Consider the following 27,236-nt stretch of genomic DNA (forward strand, 5'->3'; position numbering starts at 1 on the left):
GATAGATAGATAGATAGATAGATAGATAGATAGATAGATAGATAGATAGATAGAGACAAGAGTAAGAATGAGTGATAAGAAAAGAATATCCATTGTATTATATGGACCAGGTTAACCACCTGGAATCAGTATGACATCACCTATTCAAAATAGTCATATTTCCAGATGGGTTGACAATGATTTAAAAAGATAAAAGAAAACAAGCTTTCTGATGATTGCCATTTCTGTGTATCATCTTAACTGTTACATACACTGTCATTTTTGGTATTTTATTGAAACAACTGTTTGGAGATTTATTTTTTACCTTTTCTCCAGAGTTGTAATCTTTGTGCTCAGTGCATCTGCCTTGGACTTGGCTGAAACATTTATTGCTTCATTAAGACAACAAAAGCCTTATAAAACCGAAATCCTGAAAGTTAAAAGCCTTGAGGTGCATTAAAGTGTGACCTGCCATGGCATTTTGCCAGATGAATGCCCTTTTCTCTGTCAGATGCACTGTATTTTGTATTGTTGATTATTGGTATTATTCTTTTGCCTACCATAGTGACAAATGTCCAAAGAGTAGCCATGTTAGGATGTTGCAATAAAAAAGTTAAGAGAGAGAGAGAGAGAGAGAGAGAGAATTTTGTGACACCTAAAAGATGAACATATGTATTGTGACATAAACTTTTGCAGGTCAGACTCCTTTTCCTTATCTTTAGGCAATGATGATTGATGAATCATAGAATCATAGAATCGTAAAGTTGGAAGAGACCACAAGGGCCATCCAGTCCAACCCCCCTTCCATGCAGGAACTCTCAGTCAAAGCATCCCTGACAGATGGCCATCCAGCCTCTGCTTAAAGACCTCCAAGGAGGGAGACTCCACCACTCTCTGAGGGAGTGTGTTCCACTGTCGAACAGCCCTTACTGCCAGGAAGTTCCTCCTAATGTTGAGGTGGAATCTCTTTTCCTGTAGCTGGCATCCATTGTTCTGGGTCCTGTTCTCTGGAGCATCAGAAAACAAGCTTTTCCCTCCTCAATATGACATTCCTTCAAATATTTAAGCAGGGCTACCATATCACATGATGATGATGATGATGATGATGATGATGATGATGATGATGATGATGATGATTTGCCAGAATTCTAGAACAGCTACATAATTAAGGCGATGTAACTAAATAACATCTCCTGGGCTGACTTCCCCCAGTCCACTTTAAGAGCCAACTGCTGGATCAGGTGAAGGAGGTCCATACAGCTGGTGATGGAGAAACAAGGAAGATGATGTTTTCACTACCCTCTCCAGCCAGCAAGTGAGGCTGTGACAATAAGAAGCATGATCCCATCACAAGTCCTTGTCACAGCCTCACTCACCTGGAGGGGGAAAGACTGTAGTTTGTGAAGTTTTTTCTTCTCTCTGTCTTCTAGGTATATATAGCTATCTTTCTGATGGATTCTGACCCACAAAATGATTATGTTCTGACATTGAGCTTATCACATGGTTTAATAATCCATTTTACCTCTATCTGGCTTAAGTCTTAATACAGGCTGCATCCTGTATTAAGGTTTTGGCCACTGAATCTGCTGCCCGAATACATCCCAGGTGCATCCCCACTTCCAGGAGTGCTCCTGCAGCCATTTTCTTAAGCTGGAAAACTCCTGGATGAAAAAAGAGCCACAAAGAGCACTCCTGGAAGTGGCAATGCACCTGGGATGTATTTGGATACCAGCAAAAACCTTCCGATAAGATCAGGATGTAGCCCAAATTAAGACTTAAGCCAGATAGAGGTAACATGGATTATTAAGCCATGTGATAAATTCCATGTTGCAAGCCTCCTTTGTTATTTTTTGTGTGTAATTTTTATATTTAGGAGTGCAACAATATTCTAAGCAATATTCCCATTTTCTATAGGAGGCAATGCAGCAGAAAACAATGACCCAGAGATGGATGGAGAGGATGGTGTGTCTTTTATAAATAACCAGTATGGTACCTTGTTTACCCCAGCATTAAAAGGTACTATCATCAATCAGCAACAATTATTTTTAATTGATGTGTTTGTTGAAAAAGATCTTATCCCAAGTAGTTCCTCAACTGTTTTGCTACAAAAGCCCTCAAATAATTTGTTACCATTAAGACTGTGTCCCTTAAGAAAAAAAGAAAGAAAAGAAAAGCTAAAAAGCTAGCCCTTGGTGTGTTGTTCATTGTTTTCTCATTGTTTTTAGGTACCCTTTAAAATAAAGGTTAAGGTTAATAAGAAAGTGGCCAAAAACATACAAAGTCTCACTTAAAATGATAAAAGTTTTAGTACAGTAGACAAAAAAAATCCAACTAATCTGTATACCATTGTTCCCACTCATTAGCCAAAATCCTGTTGGGGTCTTAATGGAAGCATTTGAAAACATAGCCATGTTAGTCTCGAAAATCATTAGGCAAAGTGATCTTGTAACACCTTTCAGAATAACTGAAAAAAAGAAGAAGCTGGTAGCAATATAGTGTGGTAGGACATGGGACAAGGCATCTTTTGCTATGGCACCACAGTTATGGAACGCCCTGCCCTTGGTCCAATTGACACCAGTTTTGGTTTCATTCTGCCATCAAGTTAAAAACTGGCTTTTTAGTAAACCCTAATTTGTATATATACAATGTTTATATTGTTTTATCTTTTAAAATTATTAAACTTTTAAATGATTATTTTATTTATTTATTATTTTTATTTAGAGTATTTGTACACTGCTCTTCAGCCAAAATGGTTTTAAATTGTTTACTTTTTTATTGTTTCACATTTTGAACAGCTTCAATGCTTGGAAGTCATACATGCTCCTCTTTCTCTCTCTTACACACACCTTCTCTCTCAGTCTAAGACATAATAGCCAAAGACTCTGAGCTCATTCTATATTAACAGTTAGGTATTCTCCCATGTATTGATCTTTTATAGACTTCTCTGTGCATTGTTCTGTGAAAATATCTGACTTAAGTCCTGCAGAAGTAAGTAACATTTATTCTGCCTCTCCTTAGTGACTGAGGGGCATGGTGAAGTCAATATCAAGCTGTATGTGAACTGTAGCCACTGTGCTCATGACTTGTGCTACCGGGATGTGAAAACACAGGAGGTTGTTTGCACTTGTCTCTATGGATATGTGTTGGCTGACAATGGCATCTCTTGCTCAGGTAAGAAGTCAGTCCTCTTTGGGGGTGGTCAGTGGCCTTTTCCCAAATTAATCACATAGCTCATAGGAACTGGGGTGATGCTGCTACTGAAGCACAATCCTCCGGGTTCTGTTCCTTACTTCTATGTGTTGAATGAAATGGGAGCCAATTGTACTGAGGATTTAATATATGTATATTTTGTCGTTTTAAATTGTATATGTGACCTTTTTAACTGATGTATATTTTAACTGATGTGTTTTAACTGATGTGGTGTGTCTGTTAATTGTTGTTGTTCCCCACCTTGATCCATAGGGAGAGGTGGGTAAGAAATAATAACAACAAACAAACAAACAAACAGTAACAATACTGATAGAGTAGGAGTGGGCAAGGGGCCTATTATCCCCACCCAGATTCCCTCATGAGTTGCATACACATCCTCACTGTATCAAAATACCTCCATTTTGTTCAGAGTCTCCCTTAAAATGGTGACCAAAAGTGACATCTCATCATTTTGTTTGCCATTTTAAGAGGGACTCCAAGTGCAAAAAGAATGATTTGGGGATGGGGTTGTTTTTGTTGGGGTGTAGAGAGAGACACTGTGTCCACTACAACCATATGTAGAGTTGATCCACGCAGGCAGGATGCCACGAGAAGGCTCTTGGAGAGACATCTGCAAAGGCTTCAGGCAGAGAAGGAAAAATTCCTCCCACGCAGGCTTCAGCCTTGAGCTCCCGGCTTGCAGAAAATAAACAGTGCTGGACAGCAAGGCTCTCACTCAAAACAAGAGGGCTTTAATTCACTTGTTGCAAACTCTTTACAGGATCCGCACAGAGTACCAGACAGCTGTCTTGGATACTCACAGCTCTATATACAGACAAACAAAGTGCTACGCCAGTCACTGACCACAACAACCCAACAACGGAGATAGTCACCTTCTCCCTTTTATAGGTGGTCTTCTGTGAAGTCATATGATAGCCATGCCACCAATGAACCTTGCTGGTTTCATCCCCAGTGCATGTTGCATCAGACAGTATACCATGATGCACCTCTGGCTGACTTCACCTATTTGCATGTTGCATCAGACGTCCCATGATGCACAGCTTCCAAATGCTGACTCATGCACACCTGCCACTTGAACTGTAGTTACCCCTGCTCCAGTTCCACCTACTGGCCTCATCCATGTCATTTCCAGCCAAGTGTGCCATCTGGTCCTGACAGTTTTTTGCATTTTTACACCTGGGGGCTTTCTCTGTGATATTTAGACAAAAATTGCCTAAAAATTGCACAGTTTTTCTAAAAATAGGAGGAGTTGGAGGAACTGGCAAGGAGCTTCAAGAACTACAAAAATAGGTCCAGGGACCACATACAGCCCATAGGGTGCACATTCTCCATCTTCATTGCAAAGGTTGCTGTTGTAGAGATCCCTGTTGTAGGTCCCTATTGTAGAGTTCGCTTGTTACATGAAGGCCACCTGTTGCTCAGGGTGACATGCATCAGGGGGACAGATGTGATATTGAAGTTAAGCCAGCAGCAAAGCTCTGCTTTCCTTTACTCACACAATTAACTTGTGAAGTTTTCCACTGGCATGTGCATCCTTGTTGTATGTGATCCTTTAATCTATGGCCAGGCTGCAAATCAGCATGTCCCAAAGAAGTATGGATTTGCTGTGGTGCTAAGCTGAATGCAATACTGATCCTCAAGCAAACAGGCTTCTGCTGTGCCACACTGGTTGCAGAAATTCTAAGTATGAGAGTGCATAAATGTTCTTGCATTTATTAGGTTCTTTCAGAATTTCATGTAGATCCAAATAAGAAGTCCCCACCAAAATTTCCAGGCACATCCTTGCTACTGTCTCAGTTCATTTCTTTTATCTGTTGGAATCAGCACCTTTTTATGCACTTTGTTTTTCTGTTATATAGTTCTGTCTTTCATTGCTTCCCCACCTGTTCATTCCATTGGTTTCCATTTGTTATGTGGAAAGCAGGACAAACATCTGTTGCAGTCCGCTCTCCTGGTCCTGTGACCTCCAATGGCCCACTGTTCCACTTGCCTCAATTAAGATCAAGCCATTGAAACAGATGGTTTTCTATCAGGAAATTAACACCAGCACTCAGTGGATATAAAAGGAAAGTCATAAAAACTGGGAGAGGAAAAAGGTTAAATTGGCAGGGCTAGAAAACAAAGCAGCCATCAGCTTCAGAGCAAATGTAGCTATTACAGATGGAAGGGCTGTGAAGTAATTTTAAAAGAAAGAAAGAAATAACTTTAATCATTTCATATCAGAAACAATTAATTTGTCAATAGACGGACTAAATTACCGATTGGAGCTGTGTTAAGGAAGAACTGATTAATCTGTTATTAAACTGTAAATGTCCATTTTGCATGGGCACAGACTATTCTGGGAATTGTATTCCAAAAAGTAACTTTTCCAAATGTTGTGGCAAGACCTGAAGGTGACTGTGAAAAAGAGATAGCCTTTTCTGTTCCACAAGCCAATCTCTTCCAAAATTCATCATTGTGTCCTCTTATCCCAATGTAAGGAAACAGAAGCTGTGGTTTCAGTGGAACATAACTTACGTTGGAGTGATATCCTGCCCTTCAGACAAATAAATAATAAACACCAACTTTTCCACGACAATGTAAAGCATGATAAAACAACAAAATAATAGAAACATAGACTGAATAGAACTAAAAGAAGGCTTAATAAAATTTTAACTAGAAAATAAAAAGGTATTTCCCTGGTGCCAGTGAGATGTAGGAGGCATGGCTACCTTCCATGGAGGAAACTTCCCAAAGACAAGGTGCCACAACTGAGAAAGCCCTGTCTCCTGTCACTACCTGCCTGTTCTGAGTGGAGAAGGGCACTTGCAAACATGCCTCCAGAGATCATGGCATTATTCAGGCAGATTCATGTGGGGAGAATTGCTTTTGAGGGCAGGGATGAGAAGCATGCATGATATCTCCCTCAAAATTATCTAGTCTCTGTCTATTAAATTTTACCATATACAAAATAAGAAATGTTTTCCAATCTTAGAATAATAATATTTTTCATCTGAATACTGTACAAATAGGGAAAATGGTCACCAGAAATCTGAAGATGACAAAGCATCTAAAATTCTCAAAGTACACATTTTGCACATATTGTAAATTGTCCTGGTCCTTCTCAATGTGCATTTCTTATTCATTATGTCCATTAGGGATATAATTCTGTGCTAATTTTGTTTTCAAAGGGAGAAATGTGTAAATTTAACCATTTTGTTGAGAAAATCTTTTAAGAACTGCCAAGTTTTCAAAGACTACTTGCAGTTCTGGATTTATTCTTCACAAAGTGGGCAGTCCTGGCAGGAACCTTATTTCTAAATTCTAATTCTAATATTTCTGCACAGAAAATGCAATTTTTCCAATATTTTTTCAAAAAATTGTCTTTCCATTCCTAATTCAATCTAATGTTTAATTCAATCTAATGACATCAGTCCCAGCTCCCAACAAGTGTACTTTGTAAACATGTGTATTTCCCAATACCAGTTTTTCACAATTAAATCTTACTTTCTTTTTATATGTTCACTTAAAAAAAAAAAATTCTGTAACATTCCAGAAATGCAATGTCTGAAGAAAGCTTAACAGCTCTTACTCTGTTTAAAGCTACTTTTAAAATTTAGAATGGGAGTGGGCAATGAGAATAACCAATGCCTTTTGTTTGTATGTATCTGTTCCAGCTGAAATGGTGCTTCCAACAAAGAATCCTCCTCTCTCCTTGGTCTTGTCTGTAGTGACTTCTGCCCTTGTTGCTTCTCTCATTCTGGCCTTCTCAGGGATTATGATAGGTGAGTTCTCTGTTTGTCTTCTAGAACATGCAGAAATCATCCATAGTCACTGTATGATATGATAGCCCTGTTTAAATATTTGAAGGGATGTCATATTCAGGAGGGAAAAGCTTGTTTTCTGCTGCTCCAGAGAACAGGACCCGGAACAATGGATGCAAGCTGCAGGAAAAGAGATTCCACCTGAACATTAGGAGGAACTTCCTGACAGTAAGGGCTGTTCGACAGTGGAACACACTTCCTCAGAGTGTGGTGGAGTCTCCTTCCTTGGAGGTCTTTGAGCAGAGGCTGGATGGCTATCTTTCGGGTATGCTTTGACTGAGATTTCCTGCATGGCAGGGGGTTGGACTGAATGGCCCTTGCGGTCTCTTCCAACTCTATGATTCTATGATTCTAAATGATGCATCCTCCTGCCTCAGCCATCTAAATTCTAGGATATTTAAACACCTTTAAATATTTGTCGTTAAATGTTAATGCAGGATTGGAGTCAAATGCATATGTGAACTTTTATATGAATTGCACATTGCAAAATCCAGTATTAGTTTTCTTAAGGTAGAGCAACTGAAAACAATGGGACTATTGTTAATGCAACTACCAAGTGTCATAAATTTCAATGGGTTTGTTCCAGCCAGGACTAACACTGGATTTGCTTTGGACATTCTGTGGTCACAGGTAGCCAACAAAACAAATAGTGGACTTAATTAAAGGGGTAATTTGCTAAATACTATTCAAATCACCTTTTAGGTGAAGTAGAATTTGAACACAGGTGTTGCATAAATAAGCCAAATAGTCTACCTTTCCTACCACACAATTTATAAGGAACCATCCCAAATGTGGCTGTTTTGTTTTGCATTCTGTGAGATTATTTATACTCTTACTAGCACACATGTTGTGTCCTTTTGGCTTGTTCTTTATGTTGTGTGGTAGGACAGGTAGGTTATTTGGCTTGTTTGTATAACACCTGTGTTGAAATTCTACTTCACCTAGAAAATGATTTGAATAGTATGTAGCAAATTACCGTCTCTAAACCAAAATGGGGAATCTTTGGTCCTCTAGATGTTTGGCCTACCATGCCCATCAGGCCTAGTCAACATAACCATTGTAAAGGGATTCTGGAACCTGTGATCTAAAACTACGTTTGAAGAACAAAAGATTCCCACACCTGTGATCTAAACATCTGATTCTTTGTTTATTCCTGCTTGAACTTGTTTTACTTTCTTGTCTTTTTGTGTCGAGCTACATTTTGTTTTATTTTTAGAAGTTAAAGAGAAAGTGTGTTTGCGTGTGTACCCCTCTCTCTGTCTCTCTCTCTCTCTCTCTCTCTCTCTCTCTCTCTCTCTCTGTGTGTGTGTGTGTGTGTGTGTGTGTGTATTTTGTAAGCTGCTTTTTCCCCCTTGGATATTCATGTCTCACACTTCCATCTCAAGACCTTGAATATATCTTTTACTTAGTTACTAAAAGTCATATACCGTATTAGAAAGAATGTGAGGGCATTAGAACAGAATCTCAAATCTGTCTTCCTGTTACTAGAAAGGGTTTATTCCTTCTAGTATTCAGCTTTTCCCACCCCGTCCCCACCCTTTGCACACAGCTGAATAACTTATCTATCAGAGCAGACATGGTGCCTCATACAGCCAAATCTACAGTACAACTATATGCAGTATTGTATTAATCTGCCCCGAGTCAAGTATGTGCTTGGGGAACGTTTATGCCCAGCGCCAATTACTTTTTCAAAGTAACGTTTTCCATGTCCAATTAATTCTGATCTGTGCTTTTCCCCCAGGCATGTAAGGGCTCCCAGAGGAACTTTGAAAGGTTAGAACAAGGACTAGATGAATCTCTTTCATGCTGACAAAAAGTTATTTGCCCCCTTTAAAAGGGCAAATGAATCCAAGGGCAAAAGCTTGAATAAAAGTAGTAATGAAACTAGCTTGTTTAAAAATTAGACCTTTTCAGTCATTTTGCTCAGAAGGTGCATCTATGCTGTAGAAGTGATACCGTTTGATACTGCTTTAAGTGTTGTAGCTCCATCCTATGAAATCCTGGGATTTTTGGTTGTACAAGCTCTTTGGCCTTCTCTGCCAAAGAGTGCTGGTGCCTCACAAAACTACAAATTCCAGGATTCTGTAGGATGGAGTTATGGCAATTAAAGTGGTGTCAAATTGCATTATTTCTACAGTGTAGATGCTCCCGCATTTCCATACAAAGTGTCTCTCAGTGTATACAGGGGTATACGCTTCCCTATTGGAGAAATGAACTGCAGTCCCTGAAGACATAATGAGTAGAGGCATAATTTTAGCTTTGTGAATTGAGGACGATGGATGGCATAAAGTCACAGTACTCTTGAGCTGGAAGGGATCCCAATGGTCATCAGTTCCAGCCAATGCAAGATTCATCAGAGCTTTGGATGTTATTTGGAAAAGCTAGCACCTTTCCATTACATTTTTCTCCACTTATTCATTATCATTATTCATCAGGCAGAAAGTAAGTGTTACTAACATGTTATTTTTAAGTTACCTTTTTTTAATTAAAAAATACCAGAAGGTTAAAAATGCCCCTCAAGGAAGTAGCAAGAAAGTTAACAGCTAAGCATTACTTGTTATGTAAAAAATATTTGATATGTTAGTGTTAATGCTAAAACATACAAAATTGACTGTAGCTGCTCCCTTCTTCTTAAGTGACAAGTAATGTCATCATTTTTTGAATGTTATGTCCAGGTTTAGATATTCATTCATCCTGAGTTGATCTGTATTTAAGTTTACATGGCATAAAAAGAAGTACATTTAAATGTCATTTTAAAAATGTACCTCTTGCTAACCTGATGACTCTGCATATGTGTACGCGCAGAGGCAAATCCAGGTTTGAAGAGCCCTTAAGATGCCTCCACTGACCACAATTTTAAATTCACCCCCAATGGCTACATCCATGCTCCAGAACACTATGCAAAACTTTTTGTGGGCTTTTCAGGCTATGTGGCCGTGTTCTGGATGAATTTATTCCTGATGTTTCGCTTGCATCCATGACTGGCATCTTCAGAGAATGGTGGCATGGAGGTGTGGTGTGGGGGGTGTGTGTGTGTGTGTGTGTGTGTATATACTGTCTGACCCTTAGTTGAGAGGAACTCTATGTGTTGGTTTGATGGTGAATGGCAAAGCCTCAGGGTAGAAGGATATGTGAGGAGGATTTGTGTCTATTTAATTAGTGATCTATTGTCTGTGGGAAATGCCCTGACTTGAGATGATGTTCATTTGCATGTGCTGAGTCTTGATTTCAGGGTTTTCAGGGTTTTCGGGATTTACTCTCAGAGTTTCTTCTTTCCTGTTGAAGTTGTCCAGGTGTTTGTGGATTTCAGAGACTTCCACAAACACCTGGACAATTTCAACAGGAAAGAGGAAACCCTGAAAATAAACAAAGTTTGGCTACCAGTCCTGAAAAACACCAGAATCAAGACTCAGCACATGCAAATGAACATCACCCCAAGTCAGGGTGTTTCCCAGCAGACAATAGATCACTAATTAGATACAAATCCTCCTCACATATCCTCCCACCTTGAGACTTTGCCATTCGCCAACAAATGAACACATAGACTTCCTCTCAACCAAGGATCACACAGTGTGTGTGTGTGTGTGTGTGTATTCCTGATGTTTCACTTGCATCCATAGCTGGCATCTTCAGAGAATGGTGGCATGGAGGTGTGTGGAGTATGTGTGTGTGTGTGTGTGTGTGTGTGTGTGTGTGTACACACATACACACACACACACACCACACACCTCCATCCTCCATGCCACCATTCTCTGAAGATGCCAGCTATGGATGCAAGCAAAACATCAGGAATAAATTGTTCCAGAACACAGCCACACAGCCCAAAAAACCCCACAAAAAGCTACGGATGCTGGTCATGAAAGCCTTCAACTTCACACTATGCAAAGCTTGAAATCGTTGGCAGCTCCCATGCCCTATTTCCATTGTCATGGTCCAGAACTCAAGCCAGTATTGGGCCCAATTGTGGAGTTTGGCCCCTGACAGTTTCTGAAGGTGCTAGGTACTGATTTATGCATCCTGAGTAATAATCATATCTGGTGCAGTGTTGTTTTAGATTGCATTTTATCATAACTACCATTTGAAATGGTGGGCCAAGAGGTAAGGCAGCCCAACCCTTTATCACGCCAGGAAAGCAGCCAACTGGTACATTAGTACATGCTAGCACTGAGCAGAGATGCTCTAAAAACCCTGTCCCAGGTCAATGAGTGCATCGCCAGCACTAGGAAAAGTTACTTTTTAAGACTTCATCTTCCATAATCTCCCAACCAGCATGACTAGTGGCTTTCCTTCAGGGTACTATGGTAAAAAAAAAATACTCTTCCAGCTATGTATATATCTCTTCTTTCACATGCATCTTGCCCTTGACCATCATTCTGTGGTAGTCAGACTAAGCTGCACAACCCACTATGGGTCTCAGCCCATGCTCAACAGTTGGTTGTTTTTCTCAGACTCTTTTGAACTGAAATACTACACAGCCCTATCCTGATATCTAATTGAAAATAATCAGAGTGAAGTAGTCAGAGCCCTTATAGAAAAGTATGTTATCCAATACAGCATTCAGTATGACCAGTGGGCAGCCCACATCCCTAACTTCCTGTGCTCTGTTTCTAGTGTACCGCCGGAAACACCAGGAACTACAAGCCATGCAGATGGAATTACAGAGCCCTGAGTATAAACTGAGCAAGTTGCGCACCTCCACCATTATGACCGACTACAATCCCAATTATTGCTTTGCAGGGAAGACAACTTCCATTAGCGACCTCAAAGAGGTGCCCCGGAAAAATATCTCTCTGATAAGGTAAACTACCCTATCTGAATTCTCTTTGCTCAGGTGCACTTTGCAAATGCCAAGGAGCAAAGTCACCCATGCATAGTGGCAGCTGGTGGTTTCCACCATGACAGAAGGGTGATGAATCTATGCTGGGTTTTAGCCTGAACTTTAACCAAGGTGCTGAACCAATTTGGAGGACATGGCTCAACACTTTGCATAGCTCTGTTAAAGTCTGGGCTAAAATCTAGAGTAGGTTCATAAACTATGGCTGCATCCACACTGGAGAAATAATCCGGAGCTCTGGTGCCACAACAAACTACCATGCCCAAAATTCAGTGGTATAACAGTTAAAGTGATGTTAAACTGGATTATTTCTCCAGTGCAGATGCAGCATATGTCCAACTGACATGGAAGCCACCAATCTCAAGTGTACATGCATCTTTCATTTGGTCTCAGCCCATCTTCATTCCCAAGCCTGCTGCTGTGATCATTTCTTCTCATTGTTATGTGCCTTTCAAATTGACCCCGACTTATGGCTACTCCATCCTGGATTTTCTTGGCACGATTTATTTTGAGAAAAGCTATGTCCATTCCCTTCCTCTCAGGCGAAAAGAATGTGATTTGTCCAAGGCCACCCTGTGGGTGTCCATGATGAAGTGGGGATTCAATTCCTAGTCTCCCAGAATTCTAATCCAACACTCAGAGCACTACATCACCCTGGCTCTGGTTGTGGTAGTAGTCTTCTGTGTTTACTATTTAACCATAATAAATATGTCAATTGCTCCATTTTGTTTCATACATACCTATTCATATGTAAGATGTTTATTGTTTTAAAACACACACACACACACATGCTAACCGATAGTTTCACTAAAAGGCTATTCACTAATGAGAAGGAAGAAAAAATGAAACACTGTTCATCGAAACTGTGTGTGTTTTTGTTCCTTCAAGTCGCCTGTCAACTTATGATGGTCCCTTGAATTTCATAGAGTTTTCTTAGGCAAGGAATACTCAGAGGTAATTATGCCAGTTCCTTCTTCTTGAAATGATGACCTCAAGCACATGGTATTCATTGGTGATCCCCCAACCAAGTACTAACCAGGACTGACCCTGCTTAGCTTCCAAGGTCAGATAGGATCTGGTGCCTTCAGGGTAATCAAAGCTAGAGAAATCAAAATGAACCCTTGCCAGATCCAAATTTATATTTGTTTTAAAAAAAATTAGATAAACGGGGGTCTTTTGGACCTCAATAACATCAATAAAAGTTATTGTCAGTTTAGGATGACACAGTCATGGGCTGTTAAAGTATCATTAAATCATTTAGATTTAAAATTAAAGGTTAATGATTTTCCAGACAGGAAGGAATCATAGTGTAAAATGTGTATTTGTCTGTTTCTTTATGTTTGATTATTTATTTGTTTAAAATGTGATGTCACTGGGTTCTAATAAGCATCACTGTTATGTTATTTTTCCATCCCACAGCACTCCAAGTGGAAATGCTAAAACTGAAAATCAAGATGAGACGCATTGAGCTACCTTGTTTTTTTCTAGAGAAATAGTCCATCCAGTCCTTAGCTAGCAAACGGTTCATAGACAATGATGTTCATCAGCTCTGGCACGGAAATGTCGAAATTTAAACATGTGTGTGTTCCACACAGTTCATCTACAAGAACACATTGGTTACAACAACAAACCTTTGGGTGTCAGCCTTCATACTGCTACATATTTGTTTCCCAACACACTCAGTGCAGTTGTATGGTTTGAGTCTCCCTTATCTAGAATTCCAAAATCTGAAATACACCCAAAACCAAAAAAGGGGCCCTGGTGATGTAGCTGTTAAGTGCCAGTATTGCAGCCACAAGGTTGTGAGTTCAATCCCTGGGCTCCAAGGCTGATTCAGCCCTTCCATCCTTTTGTAGATTGCTAAAATGAGTACTCAACTTGTTGGGGGCAATTGGTTTACAGATTGTAAATTGCTTAGGGAGTGCTGAGTTCACTGATAAGCGATATAAAAATGCAAATGCTATTACTATTGTTTTTTGTAGGTTTTTCGGGCTATGTGGCCATGTTCTAGAAGATGCCAGCCACAGATGCTAGCAAAACATCAGGAATAAACTCTTCTAGAACATGGCCACATAGCACGAAAAACCCACAAAAAACTATGGATGCCAGCCATGAAAGCCTTCGACTTCGCTATTGCTATTGCTATTGCTATTTTTTTTCAAAGGTAGCTGAGACAGTGACACCTGTGCTTTCTCATATCTCAGTGTACACAATCTTTGTTTCATGAACAAAATTATTAAATCGATTCTATAAAATTACCTTCAGGTTTTGTGTATAAGGTGCATTTGAAAGATAAATTAATTTTGTGTTTAGACTTCGATTCCATCTCCAAGATATCTCATTATGTGTGTATATCAAATGCATGTATTCCACAATAAAAAATAAATAAATCTGAAATCCAAAACACTTCTGACCCCAAACATTTCAGGTAAGGGATACTCAACCTGTACATATTATCTGTACTACACCATTGGCTGTGAGACACCACAACCTAGAGCAACTTTCTTCAACATGGTGCCCCTATGATGATCCCTCATAATTGGCCATGTTAGGGCTCATGGAAGGTGTAGTCCAAAACAGGTTGAGTACGGCTGACCTAGAATATGACAGACAGAAAGAAACAATGCAGTGTTTATATGAATTGTGTTTCACCAAGAACTTGAAATTGTTTCCATTTGTACTACAACTTCCAGAATCCCCTAACCAATAGCCAGTGACATTCTGAGAATTGGATTGTAGTCCAAAAATATAACTTTTCCATGCTAATTTTTTCATCCTGTTTCTTTCTTTCTTTTTAAACAAAAGATGGCTCTGTGCCAATAACAGTGCTTTCCTGAGCCAACACCTTATCACGAATAATTGATAGCAGTGATCATGACAAGGGCATTTTGACCTACAAAGCTGTGTCTTGGGGTTGCTTGATCACTGGAAAGCATGATGTACTTGTTGTGTGATCCTTGTAGATAAGGATAAGCAAGGAAGTAGCATGGTGCATCAAATTCTTAATCAAGCCTTTGAAAAGTAATATATTCCATTATCTATGAAATGAAAACACTGGAACAAACAACAAAAAGAGGAAGTTTCTTGGTAGATCTTGTCACTCTATTTCAGAGAAGCTGTCACCACAATTGATTTAATTATTTGCTTAAATTGCCCATGTTTCATGTGGTCTACTTTATTAGCATCGTTCCTTATAGAGCATTTATAGAGCCCAGTGTTTTCTCCTTGCTTTTCTACCTAGCTGCATTAGCATCAGGCAAATCGCTGCTTCAGAGAACAGATTTGGGGGGGGAAGGACAGCAATTACTCTCTCAGAGGTGTTAGAGGTGTTCTTTGGACTTCTTGGCTCATGTGCCAAAATAAGTTGGTTTTGGATGATGCACCTTGATTTGAGTGGGTCATGCATGTGGGAAGGGTGCAGCAGTTCCATTTGCTGCTTTCTGATAGGAAGCATAATGTCTTGGTCTAGAACTTCCTAACACTGTCTTTCTGCCACCCCTCCTATCTTAGGCCTTTCTGCATTGGCCAGAAGGCTCATTCCCCCTCATGTTCTGGTGTTGTCCTGTTTGGATGACACATGTCCTAAGACTCAGTTCTGGTGCAAACAATCCAGATGTTTGCACCAGGGTATAACTACATTTAGATAAATTTTAAAAACTTCCCTTTTGCTCATTCCTGTGTCATAGTGGCTGTCTGAATAGGCATCTTTCTGGGCTATCTGGCACATATGCTGCTGTTGTGGGTTGACAGAATGTGGTGCCCAGCCATGTGACCTCAGAAGTGAGTGACCTGTGGTGGCAGCAGATGTGCTGGGTAGCCCAGTGGAACACCCATGCAGACAAGTGCCATCATGCAAAAACGGAGAGCCACGTAATAGGGGCTACCCCTGTAGTATCCTGACCAGTGCAGACAAGGCCTTACTGATCTTCCTTCAAACACCACCTCACTGCTATAGCTGAGTTTATTTCTAAGCACCCATACATATTGCTTCAGGCAGAGTGATATTTTTCTTGCAGCACATTTTGGGGCACTACTGAAATAAAGCCGTGGTTGGGTCAGAATTGTTGTGTTGCTGTGTATCTTCAAGTTGGCTTCAATGTATGGACTCTGTGTCCTGCTATTAATAGTCCTGCTCAGGTCTTACAAACCCAAGGCCAGAATTCTGACTGTGAGACCCAGGTGGCCTTCCTGGTGTTGTTGGGCTGCAATTCCCAGCAATAATAGCCAGTATAGCCAATAGATGCTGGGAGTTGCACTCTGATAATATCTGGAGGACCAGTCTTTGGAGGACATCAGGAGAGTCTTGCAAAAAATCTGACAATATGTGGAGAAGCACTCTTTGGAGGAAATCTGAGGGATTGCACAAAGAAAATTTGTAGCAACAACTCATCCTTTGTATATAGCGACCCACTTGCAATTCAGGCACCATGGGTCCAACAGGAGAGAATGCACGAGCAAGACGTTAGGGTGAAAACTGCTCTTAGGCCTCAATTACATGCACATACACACATAAATATACACATCTAATCCTGCCAGCACAGTGCCTACTTGCAGACTGGGAGATGTATCATGTGTCACAAATGTGTCACAAGGAAGAGTCAAACAAGGCTTATTATGGCATCATCCTGTCTCATTCACTTAATTTTATGGGAGCTTGACATGATATCATTCTCCCTTCACCCTATCTCAGTTTGTCTATCATTTCTTCATATATATTTTTTGTTATATCAAAATATCAAATAATTAATTAAGGACAAAACATGGAATTGCTACACAGTGTTTTCCAACTGCTTGGATAACAAAAGCCTCATCTGAAGCTGTTCCCAGCATGCAAACCAGGAGAATAGTTTGAAATAATCTGGCAGCAGAAGTATTGTTATTGAAAGAGAAGTCCTGCGTAAAAGCCCTAAGAAACAAGCTCCTGACAACTTGATGATTCCATCTCACAGTGCATTGGGGTTTTTTAAAGTTCTAATTATAAAGCTGAGCTGGATGAGCATGGCAACCCCTCCCTTCCCTATCCTCCAGTCAATCAATCAGTCAATCAATCCATCATATAAATGTAAAAAAAAAAAAATCTGTCCCTTAGAGGTGCAGAAAATGCCATCTTTTATTTATTTTCATGTTGATTTCTTGGATAACAGTTGATCACTTTTTTATTATGAAATTTGTTCTGTTGCTTTGGTATTTTCCCTTAGTAGCTTTCCTCAGGAGAGGTCTGTCTGTTTTTCTGTGTTTTGTGTTTATTGCATATTTTCCTGCTGCTTTTTAGAGCTTTGAAACTTCCTTTCAATCCTTTCCTGTCTATACAAATACACCCAGCCAGTTGGGACTCCTTACATGTGTGAGACTTTGCAAGAGAAGTCCCTTGCACCTCCACTCACTCCCATATTAAAACATGCCCAAAAAGGTTGCAAAGCTGTCAGCTCAGCATGCCCTATATTTGCTTTCCCTTATTTCTCGACCCACAAATGCCTGGTGGGAGTTGTGTCGGTAGCTGCATGTACAACGTTCCTACATTTTTATTAATCATAGGCTGGAATGAACAGTGACACAAAACCTGTGCAATGAGCACACAGGAGAAAATCTGTTTTAACAGGGTGCGTGTTTTATTTATCTGCTTGTTTTCTATATTCTTTTAAATAATTAATCCTGAAACTCACTTTAGAAAAATTGTTCTGCATCTCCAGTAATAAGGGTTAGCCTCGGTATAGAACTGCTATGAATGTGGTGTGTGATACAAAATTTGGTTATTCCCATTTTACAGCTCCAACATGCTCTAGTAAGGTAATGGGCCTTACTAGTTCCAACCAGAGCAGACCTCTTGCATCAAAAGGATTTATGTAAATATTGAATAATTCAGTTCCCACTCTGGGACTCACAACTGGATTCAGTCCAGAAGGTCTGTAACCAGCAGACGCAAGGACATTTGGCAGAGAGACTACCTTGGTCATCCAGTGGACGACCTCTGTTGAGGGAAAGAAAATGAAGATGTCAAGCAGGGAAGAGATGAAGGAAAGTGACACTGCTATGTAGATGACACCACATTTTACTAGTTTTCCACCTGATTCAGGTGAAGCTACTGAAATAATGCTTTTATAATAGGCTAGATGAAACTAGCACTTAATATAGAGAAGAAGGAAAAACTTTTGATGAGTGGCTTGTCTGCCGAGGCCAATAGACTTCCAGAAGTTCTGGATAGAACTTCACTGCCCTTAAAGGAACAACCAGACAGTTTCGTGATTTTCCTATATGCAATGTAGGAAGGAATCTGGGATTTTTCACTCCATTTTGTATGAAATTAACAATGCATTAAAATCACCTTCCCTTTTTCTGATTTCTCCAGGGGTTTAGGCCATGGAGCCTTTGGGGAGGTGTATGAAGGCCAGGTGGTTGGGATCCCCAATGATCCTAGTCCCTTGCAAGTGGCTGTAAAAGTAAGTTTTTAAAAATCAGTGAAGAATATTGTGGGAAATGCCTGGAGGGTCTATTTTGTCAAATACGTCTGAATTCCTTTTTCTTTAATTTCTCTGGAATTGTTGCTGATTATTGTTATCAACAGAAACAGACTTACCACTCCAGTTATAGCATTGTGATGAATTTTAATTCCCAGGAATAGCTTCAAAGGCTACAATTAGTTGAAGAATCTCCCTAGCAGGGATTTCTTATAGATGGGCATTTCAGTGACCACCAACATCCTTCTCATTCTACATTGATACCCAATCAATAGTTGTCATCATGTGGACACCATTAGCAGATATCAGCAACTGAATCCTTTTGACTCATGATGATACAGAAAGATTTTCCTTCTGATTTCTATCTGTAACATGTTGTTTTAAATACAGGGTGTCTCTGTCTATTTACAACCTTCATAAATCTCAAGTTCCCAGAAGTTGTTTGATGACAACATTCATAATCCCCAGTCAGGAAGGCCAATCAGTGGGGTGATGGGAATTGTAGTCTAATACTATCTAGGGATGATGGTTCAAGAGAGGCTTGCAGAAGCTCTACAATTCTGAGAGATGTGAGAGGTAGAGTTTGTAATGGGTGCATGCAAATCCATGACAGTTTGTTCACATCTCTTCTGTTGTTTGTTTTTTGTCCAGACTTTGCCAGAGGTTTGTTCAGAGCAAGATGAGCTGGATTTTCTCATGGAAGCTCTTATAATCAGGTATGTTAATTCAAGCAGCACAGTGGTCTTTGTCCCCGAAGCAACAAAATTAAAAACAAGGGGTCTACTGGTGCTATGAAACCATTTTGACAATACTTTACTTGTATTCAAGCTAATTCAAGTATAACAACATCCTAAATCCACAAAAGAGTGATATCTTTATTGGACCAGTCAGAATGCACAGAATACTTGACGCAAGCTTTCAAAGTTGCATTGGCTTCTTTATCCAGCAAAAAGTGTTAAAAATCATACAATAGAGAGAAAAATATGCTGATATTAGTGTCACACAGACCTACATTTTGTCAAGATATTGTTGTTGTTTTCAGTTAAGGTGGTATGGCGGGATGTTCACATAGGCAGAGGCCACTCCAGGACTGGAGTGCAGCTTTGGCGCAGCTTCTGGCCTCTTAGGACACATGCATCATTTAAGCAGCATACCTCCAAAGTGACCCGAAGGAACTTTATTTTGGCCTGTCTGTTTGGGCCTAAAGATTCTCAAAGTCCAGGAAATAGAATTTAAACTCCATTAATAACAAAAAGGATACTACCTTTGAGATCCAAGCTGCATCTGTCCTTTGGGAGGCTACTCATCCCCCTTTTTAGCAGAAAAGGTTTGTTTGTTTGTTTGTTTGTTGGTCCAATAAAGATATCACTGTTTTGTGGATTTTGGATGTTATTGTACTGTGCTGTATGGCCAATACAGCTACCTCTGGGTATGTTTTCTCAATCCAAGTATATTATTATCCTGTAGTCTTGAAAACAGTGAGGTGGGTCATATTTTTAATGCCAGAATCATGGTTGGTGAGATCGATGGGGGAGGACAAGAAACAGAGAAAACTGGGAGAGACTTATAGCAGAGCTCTCTTTTGTTATAAAGTCTCTTTAGCTGGTGTATTACACCTGCTCTCACACAGCAATAAAGAACAATATTTTCCCAAAGTGAATTTTGACTTTCACTGATGGCAATAACCTTGGAGCAGCCACTGAAACATAATAAGCCCATTGTGACTGCCTTCCACAATTACTCAAAAGTCTTGGAAAACCTAGGAGTAGGGGAGTGACCCAGGGTCTGCTAAAGGACTCAGAACTATGGAAATCTTTCTCCACACAAGGTTATGACCATTACTGGGACCATTAACAGTTGGTTTTTTTAAAATTATTATAGGTCTGCCATATGAAATGTTCACTTGATGGTTGTAGTTGTGGTTGTTTTAAAAAAAAAATTCTAGTTTTTTTTGTCAATCTGATCATAATACATGGAGTATCCCCTCCAGGCAGAGGTGTAGCTATGGGGAGGGGCAATATGAGGGCATTGCCCCACAAATAAGAGTTCTGCCTCCTCAAATGATTTTTTCTTTCAGTCTCCAAATGTCTAGCATGGCAGAGAGTCAGCAATTGAAAAAAAAATCATCAATTTGTAGAATTTCAGTTCAGTTCATCTTTATTACGGTCATAGACCAGCACAAATGTAGAATTCTTATATCTGCTGTATCTGTATCTCCTTGGTAACTTGACCTGACCCTTTTCTTTGGATGCCTGTCTAAATGGTCAACTGAAGTTTTAAGTTACTATAAAGCTAGAAATTTGAGATTGAAGGAAAAATTCATTAAGGGGCAGAACTCTTATTTGTAGGGGAAAATACCTTCATTTTTCCTGACCCATTTCCCCATAGCTACATCTTTGGCTCCAGACATTGTTCTGCTGAAACTCCCCTCAGTCACTGGCTATGTTAGCTAGGATTGATGAGAACCACAGTCCAAAAACATTTGAAGGGTCACACATTCCCCTGCCCAGGCCCAACCATAGTTGCCTCTTGAGTAATGGACTAGACAAATAACCTGAACCACTAAGATCTGTTGGCTAAGTATGTATCTTTTGAATTAACAATCTTGCTTGATCTCCCTTTCAGTAAGTTCAGCCATCAGAATATAGTGCGCTGCATTGGGGTGAGTCTGCAGGCACTGCCACGCTTTATTCTGCTGGAGCTCATGGCTGGAGGAGACTTGAAATCTTTCCTGAGAGAGACACGGCCTAGACCGGTAAGAGGACAACAAGCTTAAATCTCTGACTTCTATCCTTATTGCAGGGCTTCTTAGGTTAAGTATAGCCTACTTCCCCACCAGTAAATTCACTGTTGGTCCCATTTTATTTAAAAATGTTTTCTATTGTATAGCTCTGCCTAATTTTTCCTTTCTTTATTTTTACACTAAAGTTTTTACACTAAGCTGATTCCAATGCTGGAAAATTACTTTTCCAAAGCAATTTTTTCTCTTTGCAATCTTTAAAAAGTAACCTGCTCCTTACACTCATTATGATGATAGGAAAAAACTGAGTAATGACATTACTTGTTGAGCTAATCATTTTTCCATTACTTTCTGTTGCTGCTGCTATTGTTTTTGAGGAGGGAAGACCTTAGGATTGATAAGAGAATAACATAAAGCTGAAGCAACCCTGACAAAATGTCTCTTAAAATAGCTTCAAAAGTAATTTTGAAAATAATTCAAAGAAACTGTTACTTGTTACAACAATAAAGTATGTTTGCCTTTATTTGTTGCATTGATTTAAAATTGTTAGCAAAAAGTAGCTACTTACAGGTAACAATATTACTTTCAAACTGTGGATGGTTTAGATTTTGATAGGGCACCTGGTCAATAAAGTGATCGGATGGAGGCTTTTCCATGCAGCTGGCTTGGAGGAAGATCACATGGCCTGCACTCAGGATTTTTTTTTTTTTTTACCAGATTTTCTGCATGTCACGTCATCACCATTCCCATAAGTTTTGCATTTCTGTGGCTTTTCATTGAGTCAGGTTACAGAAGTCCTTCTTGGGCACCAATTCACTCCATGCTACTGAAGAAGTAGACCAAATCTATGAAAGCTTATGCTACATCTTTTGCACAGTTAGTCTCAAAAGTGGTACAAGTCTCTGTTGCATACTGATATTTTAATATTCAGTATGTTGCATACTGAGATTAACATATCTATGTTTCTGAATTCTACCCCATCATTGATATTTCATGGCTCGATTTGTTGTTGCTCTATCAGATACCTTGGGCTGAGACAGCCTGCCTGAAAATGGTGGCCTGCAAAGAAATTTCCTCCTCCCCTTGCAATATCTTTGCTGCCTGAAAACCAGTTGTGGGTGGAGTGTGTCCCCTGATCTCTACAGCAGGTTTGGGGGTTGCATGAGTAGCTTCATTGGTCTAGTGGTTCAGGTTGGGCTGTTGCTCAAATTATTAGGATCATGTTGCACTCACTCTGCAAAAATGAGACTGAAACTGAACTTGGTTTTACAAAGAAATTACATTAAAGGACACCGAGATGTCTCAGTGTTTGCTCTGAGTTGCTGATAGCAGCAATATGTACAAAGCTCATTTCTTTGAAAATGTGATTTTAAATTACTGTGCTCTTTTCCCATTATACTAATCAATACCTACTGCAAGTGAAAGTTAACTGTATAATAGTGGGTCTGCCCACTGCATATAATGAAGAAGATTATTAGTAAATAGTAACTATCTTGTTAGTACAGACAGAATAATGAAGTCTGATAGGACCACACTTTTGACAAGGTGAAGGAGGGTGGAAATGTGAATGGAATGAATGATAAATGAGATAGTGCCACCAGAAACATGATGATGATAGAGTTTGTAAAGCAAAAAAACTTTGTGGTAGAGAGCAGATAAGGCGAGCCTCACTAAACCAAGTCACACAGAACTGTAAAGTTGATTCCTTCATTCTTGATGGAAGTGATAAGAAATTTCAGCAATTTCATTTTTCCTGCAAGAAGATCTTCAAAAGCTATGCAGTTTTCAAAGACTATCTGTAGTTCAAAACTCTTTCTGTGCAAAATTTGTCCTGTTCTGCACCAAAAACAGAAGTTTATCTGCAGAAAATGCTGTTTCTAGTCAAAAAATATAGTAGTTCATTTATGGGATTCAAAGCGGTTACTTCTAAGTGCACTTTGAATTAAGTCAAGTTTCCTTTTAACAATGCCAAATGAAATTAGAATCATAGAATCATAGAATAATAGAGTTGGAAGAGACCACAAGGGCCATCCAGTCCAACCCTCTGCCATGCAGGAAATCCAAATCAAAGCATCCCCAACAGATGGCCATCTAGCCTCTGCTTAAAGACCTCCAAGGAAGGAGACTCCACTGCACTCCCAGGGAGTTTGTTCCACTGTCGAACAGCCCTTACTGTCAGGAAGTTCTTCCTAATGTTGAGGTGGAATCTCTTTTCTTGTAGCTTGCATCCATTGCTCCGGGTGCTAGTCTCTGGAGCAAGTGAAAACAAGTCAGCTCCCTCCTCAGTATGGCATCCCTTCAAGTATTTAAACAGGGCTATCATATCACCTCTTAACCTTCTCTTCTCCAGGCTAAACATCCCAATTACTTTCAATATGTATCACAGGGAGTAAAAACTGATTATTATTTTGTTATTATTTTAACACATATCTGTGGATGTGATGCATTATTTGAACACTTGTTTCCAATGTATTCTTTTTTCTAATACTTCTTGAAGGTATCCATGCTGACTACTCAGCATGGATTTTTATAGTTTATATAACTATTTCATGAATCTGACAAAGTGAAATCTGACCCTTCTCCATCAGCACAGGAAGGTTTTTACAAGTTCAGGTCTGCTTTAAAAGAAAACATTTTTAGGAATCTGCAAGACATTCTTGTTTATTTTTTCCCACACAAACAATCAATGAACTGGAAGAATCAATTTCATTCAAACGAAGTAGAATGAAGTCACCATGTTTTCCAACCAGCCATAATCCTTTCAGCTAAAAACATTTAGCAGTGACATCTAGTGCCAGAATGCCTTCCTGGGTTGCAAATAGTGACAATTAATGATTCTATGATTCTAATGGTAGAACACAGGATTAACCCAGGCTTGAGGTGTGTCATAAAGAGAAGGAAAGACTCCCAAGGAACCACTTCTTTTGAAACTTTTCTGCAGGCAAATGAGTTAAGTCACCGCAGTTCCTGCTAAATGCATTATAGAGAAGTAAATAATCACAGGGAAAGGTAGAAAAGAGCAAACACACAATAGGATTTTCAGGAAAATAAAAGAGACCTCCAAGCCCCACCACTATCACAAGGGACAGTGAAATGTTTACTTAAAGCAACTGATTTTGAGTGTGTCATGAAACGGAAGCCATTTATTATTATTATTATTATTATTATTATTATTGTTAAATGTATTATGATTTTATTTTTACTGTGAGGAACGGAAAGAGGTACTTCATGAGATAGTCTGTTACAGGTGCCAGACCACTTTGCCTGCCCTAGGGTACTATACAGTAAGGGGTGCCATTTGCTGTTTTATCTCTAGCCTTAAAAGGATTTTTTTTTCCTGCCATGCCCATTGGGTTTTAATTCAAAAACAGGTGTGTGAGGATTACAGATATGAGAGACAAATGTATTCACACATCCCCACTGGGTCAGCTCTGTAAGAATCAGAATCAACACACTGAATCTGAATCAACACCATCTATTTTATTCAATTTTTCTCAGACTGGGTAGGGTTTCTTCCAACTCTTCTATGTCCCTTTCACGCTAACCAGAAAAATTCTCTGTGAGGAGGTAATTTTTTCAGCAATAAACCCATGTTACTCAATAAAGTAGATACAGGCAGTGACTCAAGGCTCTCCAGAATGTAGAGACTCAAATGTGCACATAAACCCAGCACATAATGAACTCCGAAGGAGTTAAAAGCTTCTCTGTTCAAGAGGTTTGCACATAGAAAAGCAATCAGGAGAGGTTTGGAGAAGATAAGGAGTAATTTCCCTCCTTTGTGTCCTGCAGCTTGTTGCTCAAAGCAATGATTATGCTGAACAATAGAACTGGTTGGTTTTGCGGTCACCTTTCAGAGGTTTGACCTAACAAGGGGATGTGCTGCTTTCCTGCTTCCAGCTCATCCTCTCTTCCAGCTACAACCACACAATTTCCGGATGACTGCATCGTCCCTTCATCAAGAAGCGGAGAAACAAGAGCAGTGAGGAGCTGTGTAAAGTGAATTTCCTTGGCATTTCAAGGCTACCCCGTGCTCCACATCTCTGTACAAAATGGATCCAAATGCTTCATGTCTCAAACAAATTACTCTGTTAAATTGCCCTTGGCTCAGAAAGAGCTTTTGCTTTAGTGGTGATGGAATAAAAGGCAATTGAGTTGTTACCTTTCTTTAAACTAAGCAAAAAGTGTTTAACATAAGACTTAGTGGTAGCCTGGTCTGCATTACTGAGAGCACCCTAAGGGATCTCTCACACTACAATCTTCCAAAGTGTATCAGTCCTTTGTCCAGTTTTACTATCTCAGAAAGGAGGAGGGGGGGGAGGAACCCATGGCATAAGGGTTCGGCCACATTTTTGCAAGCATTTATTTCCTCAAGTATAAATAGGTGGGCAAAGCTGAGGATTGCTATAGCTGTCCTATTCCCCTCTCAATCATTGTGTGCATCCTTATTTATTTTATTTATTTATACCTTGCCCTTCAGCCCTAAAGGCTCTCAGAGCGGTTTACAATTATTATTTTAATTAGATGGTTCCCTGCCCTCAGGCTTACAATCTAAAAAGACACGACACAAAAGGAGAAGGGAATGGTGGTGGGGAGAATGCAGGAAACTGTATGAAGGGCTACATGGTATACTGAACTTTGTCCCCAAATAGGTTCAGCATCTTGGAGAGTTATTTTAAAGTTCAGATTCAGACCTGCAGCAGAAGCACAGCACAGCTGGCATTAGAGCCACCAGTAACCATTGAGGAGAGTTGACATTTGATACAATTGCTTTCAAACAGCATCTGTGCAAGGCATCTTCTACCTTAGTACGTTTGGATTAGATTCCTGGGAAGCTTATCATATTTGATTCACGGCCACACTGTAATCACTCTGGTATTTCTTTCCTGGAAAAATACAATAAAGGATAAGTGAGTGAGATCCTCTTGGAAGCTCACTCTTGCCCATTTCTTTTATTTTCAAGCTCACTTCCAGTGCAGTGCCAGCTTTTGCATCTCAATTGTATTTCCTACCTGTGTTTTTGAGCATGCTTGAAAAGAACTGGCCACTCTTAACTGTGCCTTTATCCTCTGCCACAACATGGCATTTCAGAAGTGCTGAAAGAAGAAACATTGAGCCAAGATTGTAGATAGCAGATGCAAAGTGTAAGTGTTCTGTGTGTGTAGCTCCATGCCAGCCTGCTGCTCAATGCTGTAGCTAAGCCCCATATGGCCACTGCACTGACCATTACGCAGTTGTGGAATGAAAGGGGGGTTGACTAGATAACTACAATTGCCTTTTATACCCCTAACAATTTTTTTGGGAGGAGTGCAGAGTAATGATGCTATTTTTGTTCCTCTACTTCTCTCTCTCTCTCTCTCTCTCTCTCTCTCTCTCTCTCCCCCCCCCCCCAAACTGCGGGGGGACAAGAGGTCTCCCCACTGCCCAGTCACTTTCCTTCCTTCCTCCACCATCCCCTCACCTTCAGCAGCAGCTTTACTGGTTTTGCATGGAGTGGTTTTGAATAAGGCACAAAAAGCTCTGGTGCAAAATACTCTGCCAAAAATTTTGTGTGATACAAAACTCTTGCTAATCCCATTTTATAGATCCAGCATGCAAAAGGTATTAACCCCTATTGCTAGTCCCAACTAGAACTGGGGAATGGGGAGTCAATAATTCAACATATATACTTTCCATTGATTCAACTGACTGGGACTAACAGTTGGATTTACTAGTTTTCCTGGGTACAGGGTAGCAAAACCCAGGATAACAAGATGTACACCTGTGTGGATGTATAGAACAGGTTTGTAGTGGTCAATTCAGTCCCTCTGAAAAGTTTATGATCATCTTTTAGAAGAACTCATTTAAAGCCACCATTTCTGATCTGGTCCTTCTTGCAACATTGTGTGCCAGATTAGCAACTCAGAGCCCAAGTCCAAAGGTCCTTCCTTTCCTGTAATGGAAGGCTGCATGTAGGGGGATCTCCCTTGCTGAAAGGATGGTCGTCTGACTAGCTCTTATATTCACCAAACAGATTTGCACTGCAATCTTCCTTTGACCAAGAGACCATGGCTGTGCAGCCTGACATGCTGCCATGTAGGCATTGGATTTCCCTCTACCATTGATTTTTGCAGGCAAATACAGGATAGTTGCAAAAATCAAGGTTTGCTTTTTGGAATTTGGAATTTAGAATTTTTTTAAAAATGCATTTTCAAACCATAGATGGTTGCATCCAGGAT

At 39.9% G+C, this 27,236-nt stretch overlaps 1 protein-coding gene across 1 annotated transcript in view; it reads left to right on the forward strand.

The window, feature by feature from the left end:
• Positions 1-27,236, forward strand: part of LOC121919379 (ALK tyrosine kinase receptor-like) — a 131,808-nt gene that overhangs the window by 87,874 nt on the left and 16,698 nt on the right. The window contains exons 9-15 of the mRNA XM_042445927.1: positions 1,894-1,995; positions 2,998-3,150; positions 6,846-6,953; positions 11,604-11,790; positions 18,173-18,263; positions 18,933-18,997; positions 20,907-21,036. Coding sequence (XP_042301861.1) covers positions 1,894-1,995; positions 2,998-3,150; positions 6,846-6,953; positions 11,604-11,790; positions 18,173-18,263; positions 18,933-18,997; positions 20,907-21,036 — 836 coding nt within the window. The remainder of the gene's footprint in view (positions 1-1,893; positions 1,996-2,997; positions 3,151-6,845; positions 6,954-11,603; positions 11,791-18,172; positions 18,264-18,932; positions 18,998-20,906; positions 21,037-27,236) is intronic.

Source organism: Sceloporus undulatus, chromosome 1, assembly GCF_019175285.1.
Source record: "Sceloporus undulatus isolate JIND9_A2432 ecotype Alabama chromosome 1, SceUnd_v1.1, whole genome shotgun sequence".
NCBI classification, from domain to species: domain Eukaryota; kingdom Metazoa; phylum Chordata; class Lepidosauria; order Squamata; family Phrynosomatidae; genus Sceloporus; species Sceloporus undulatus.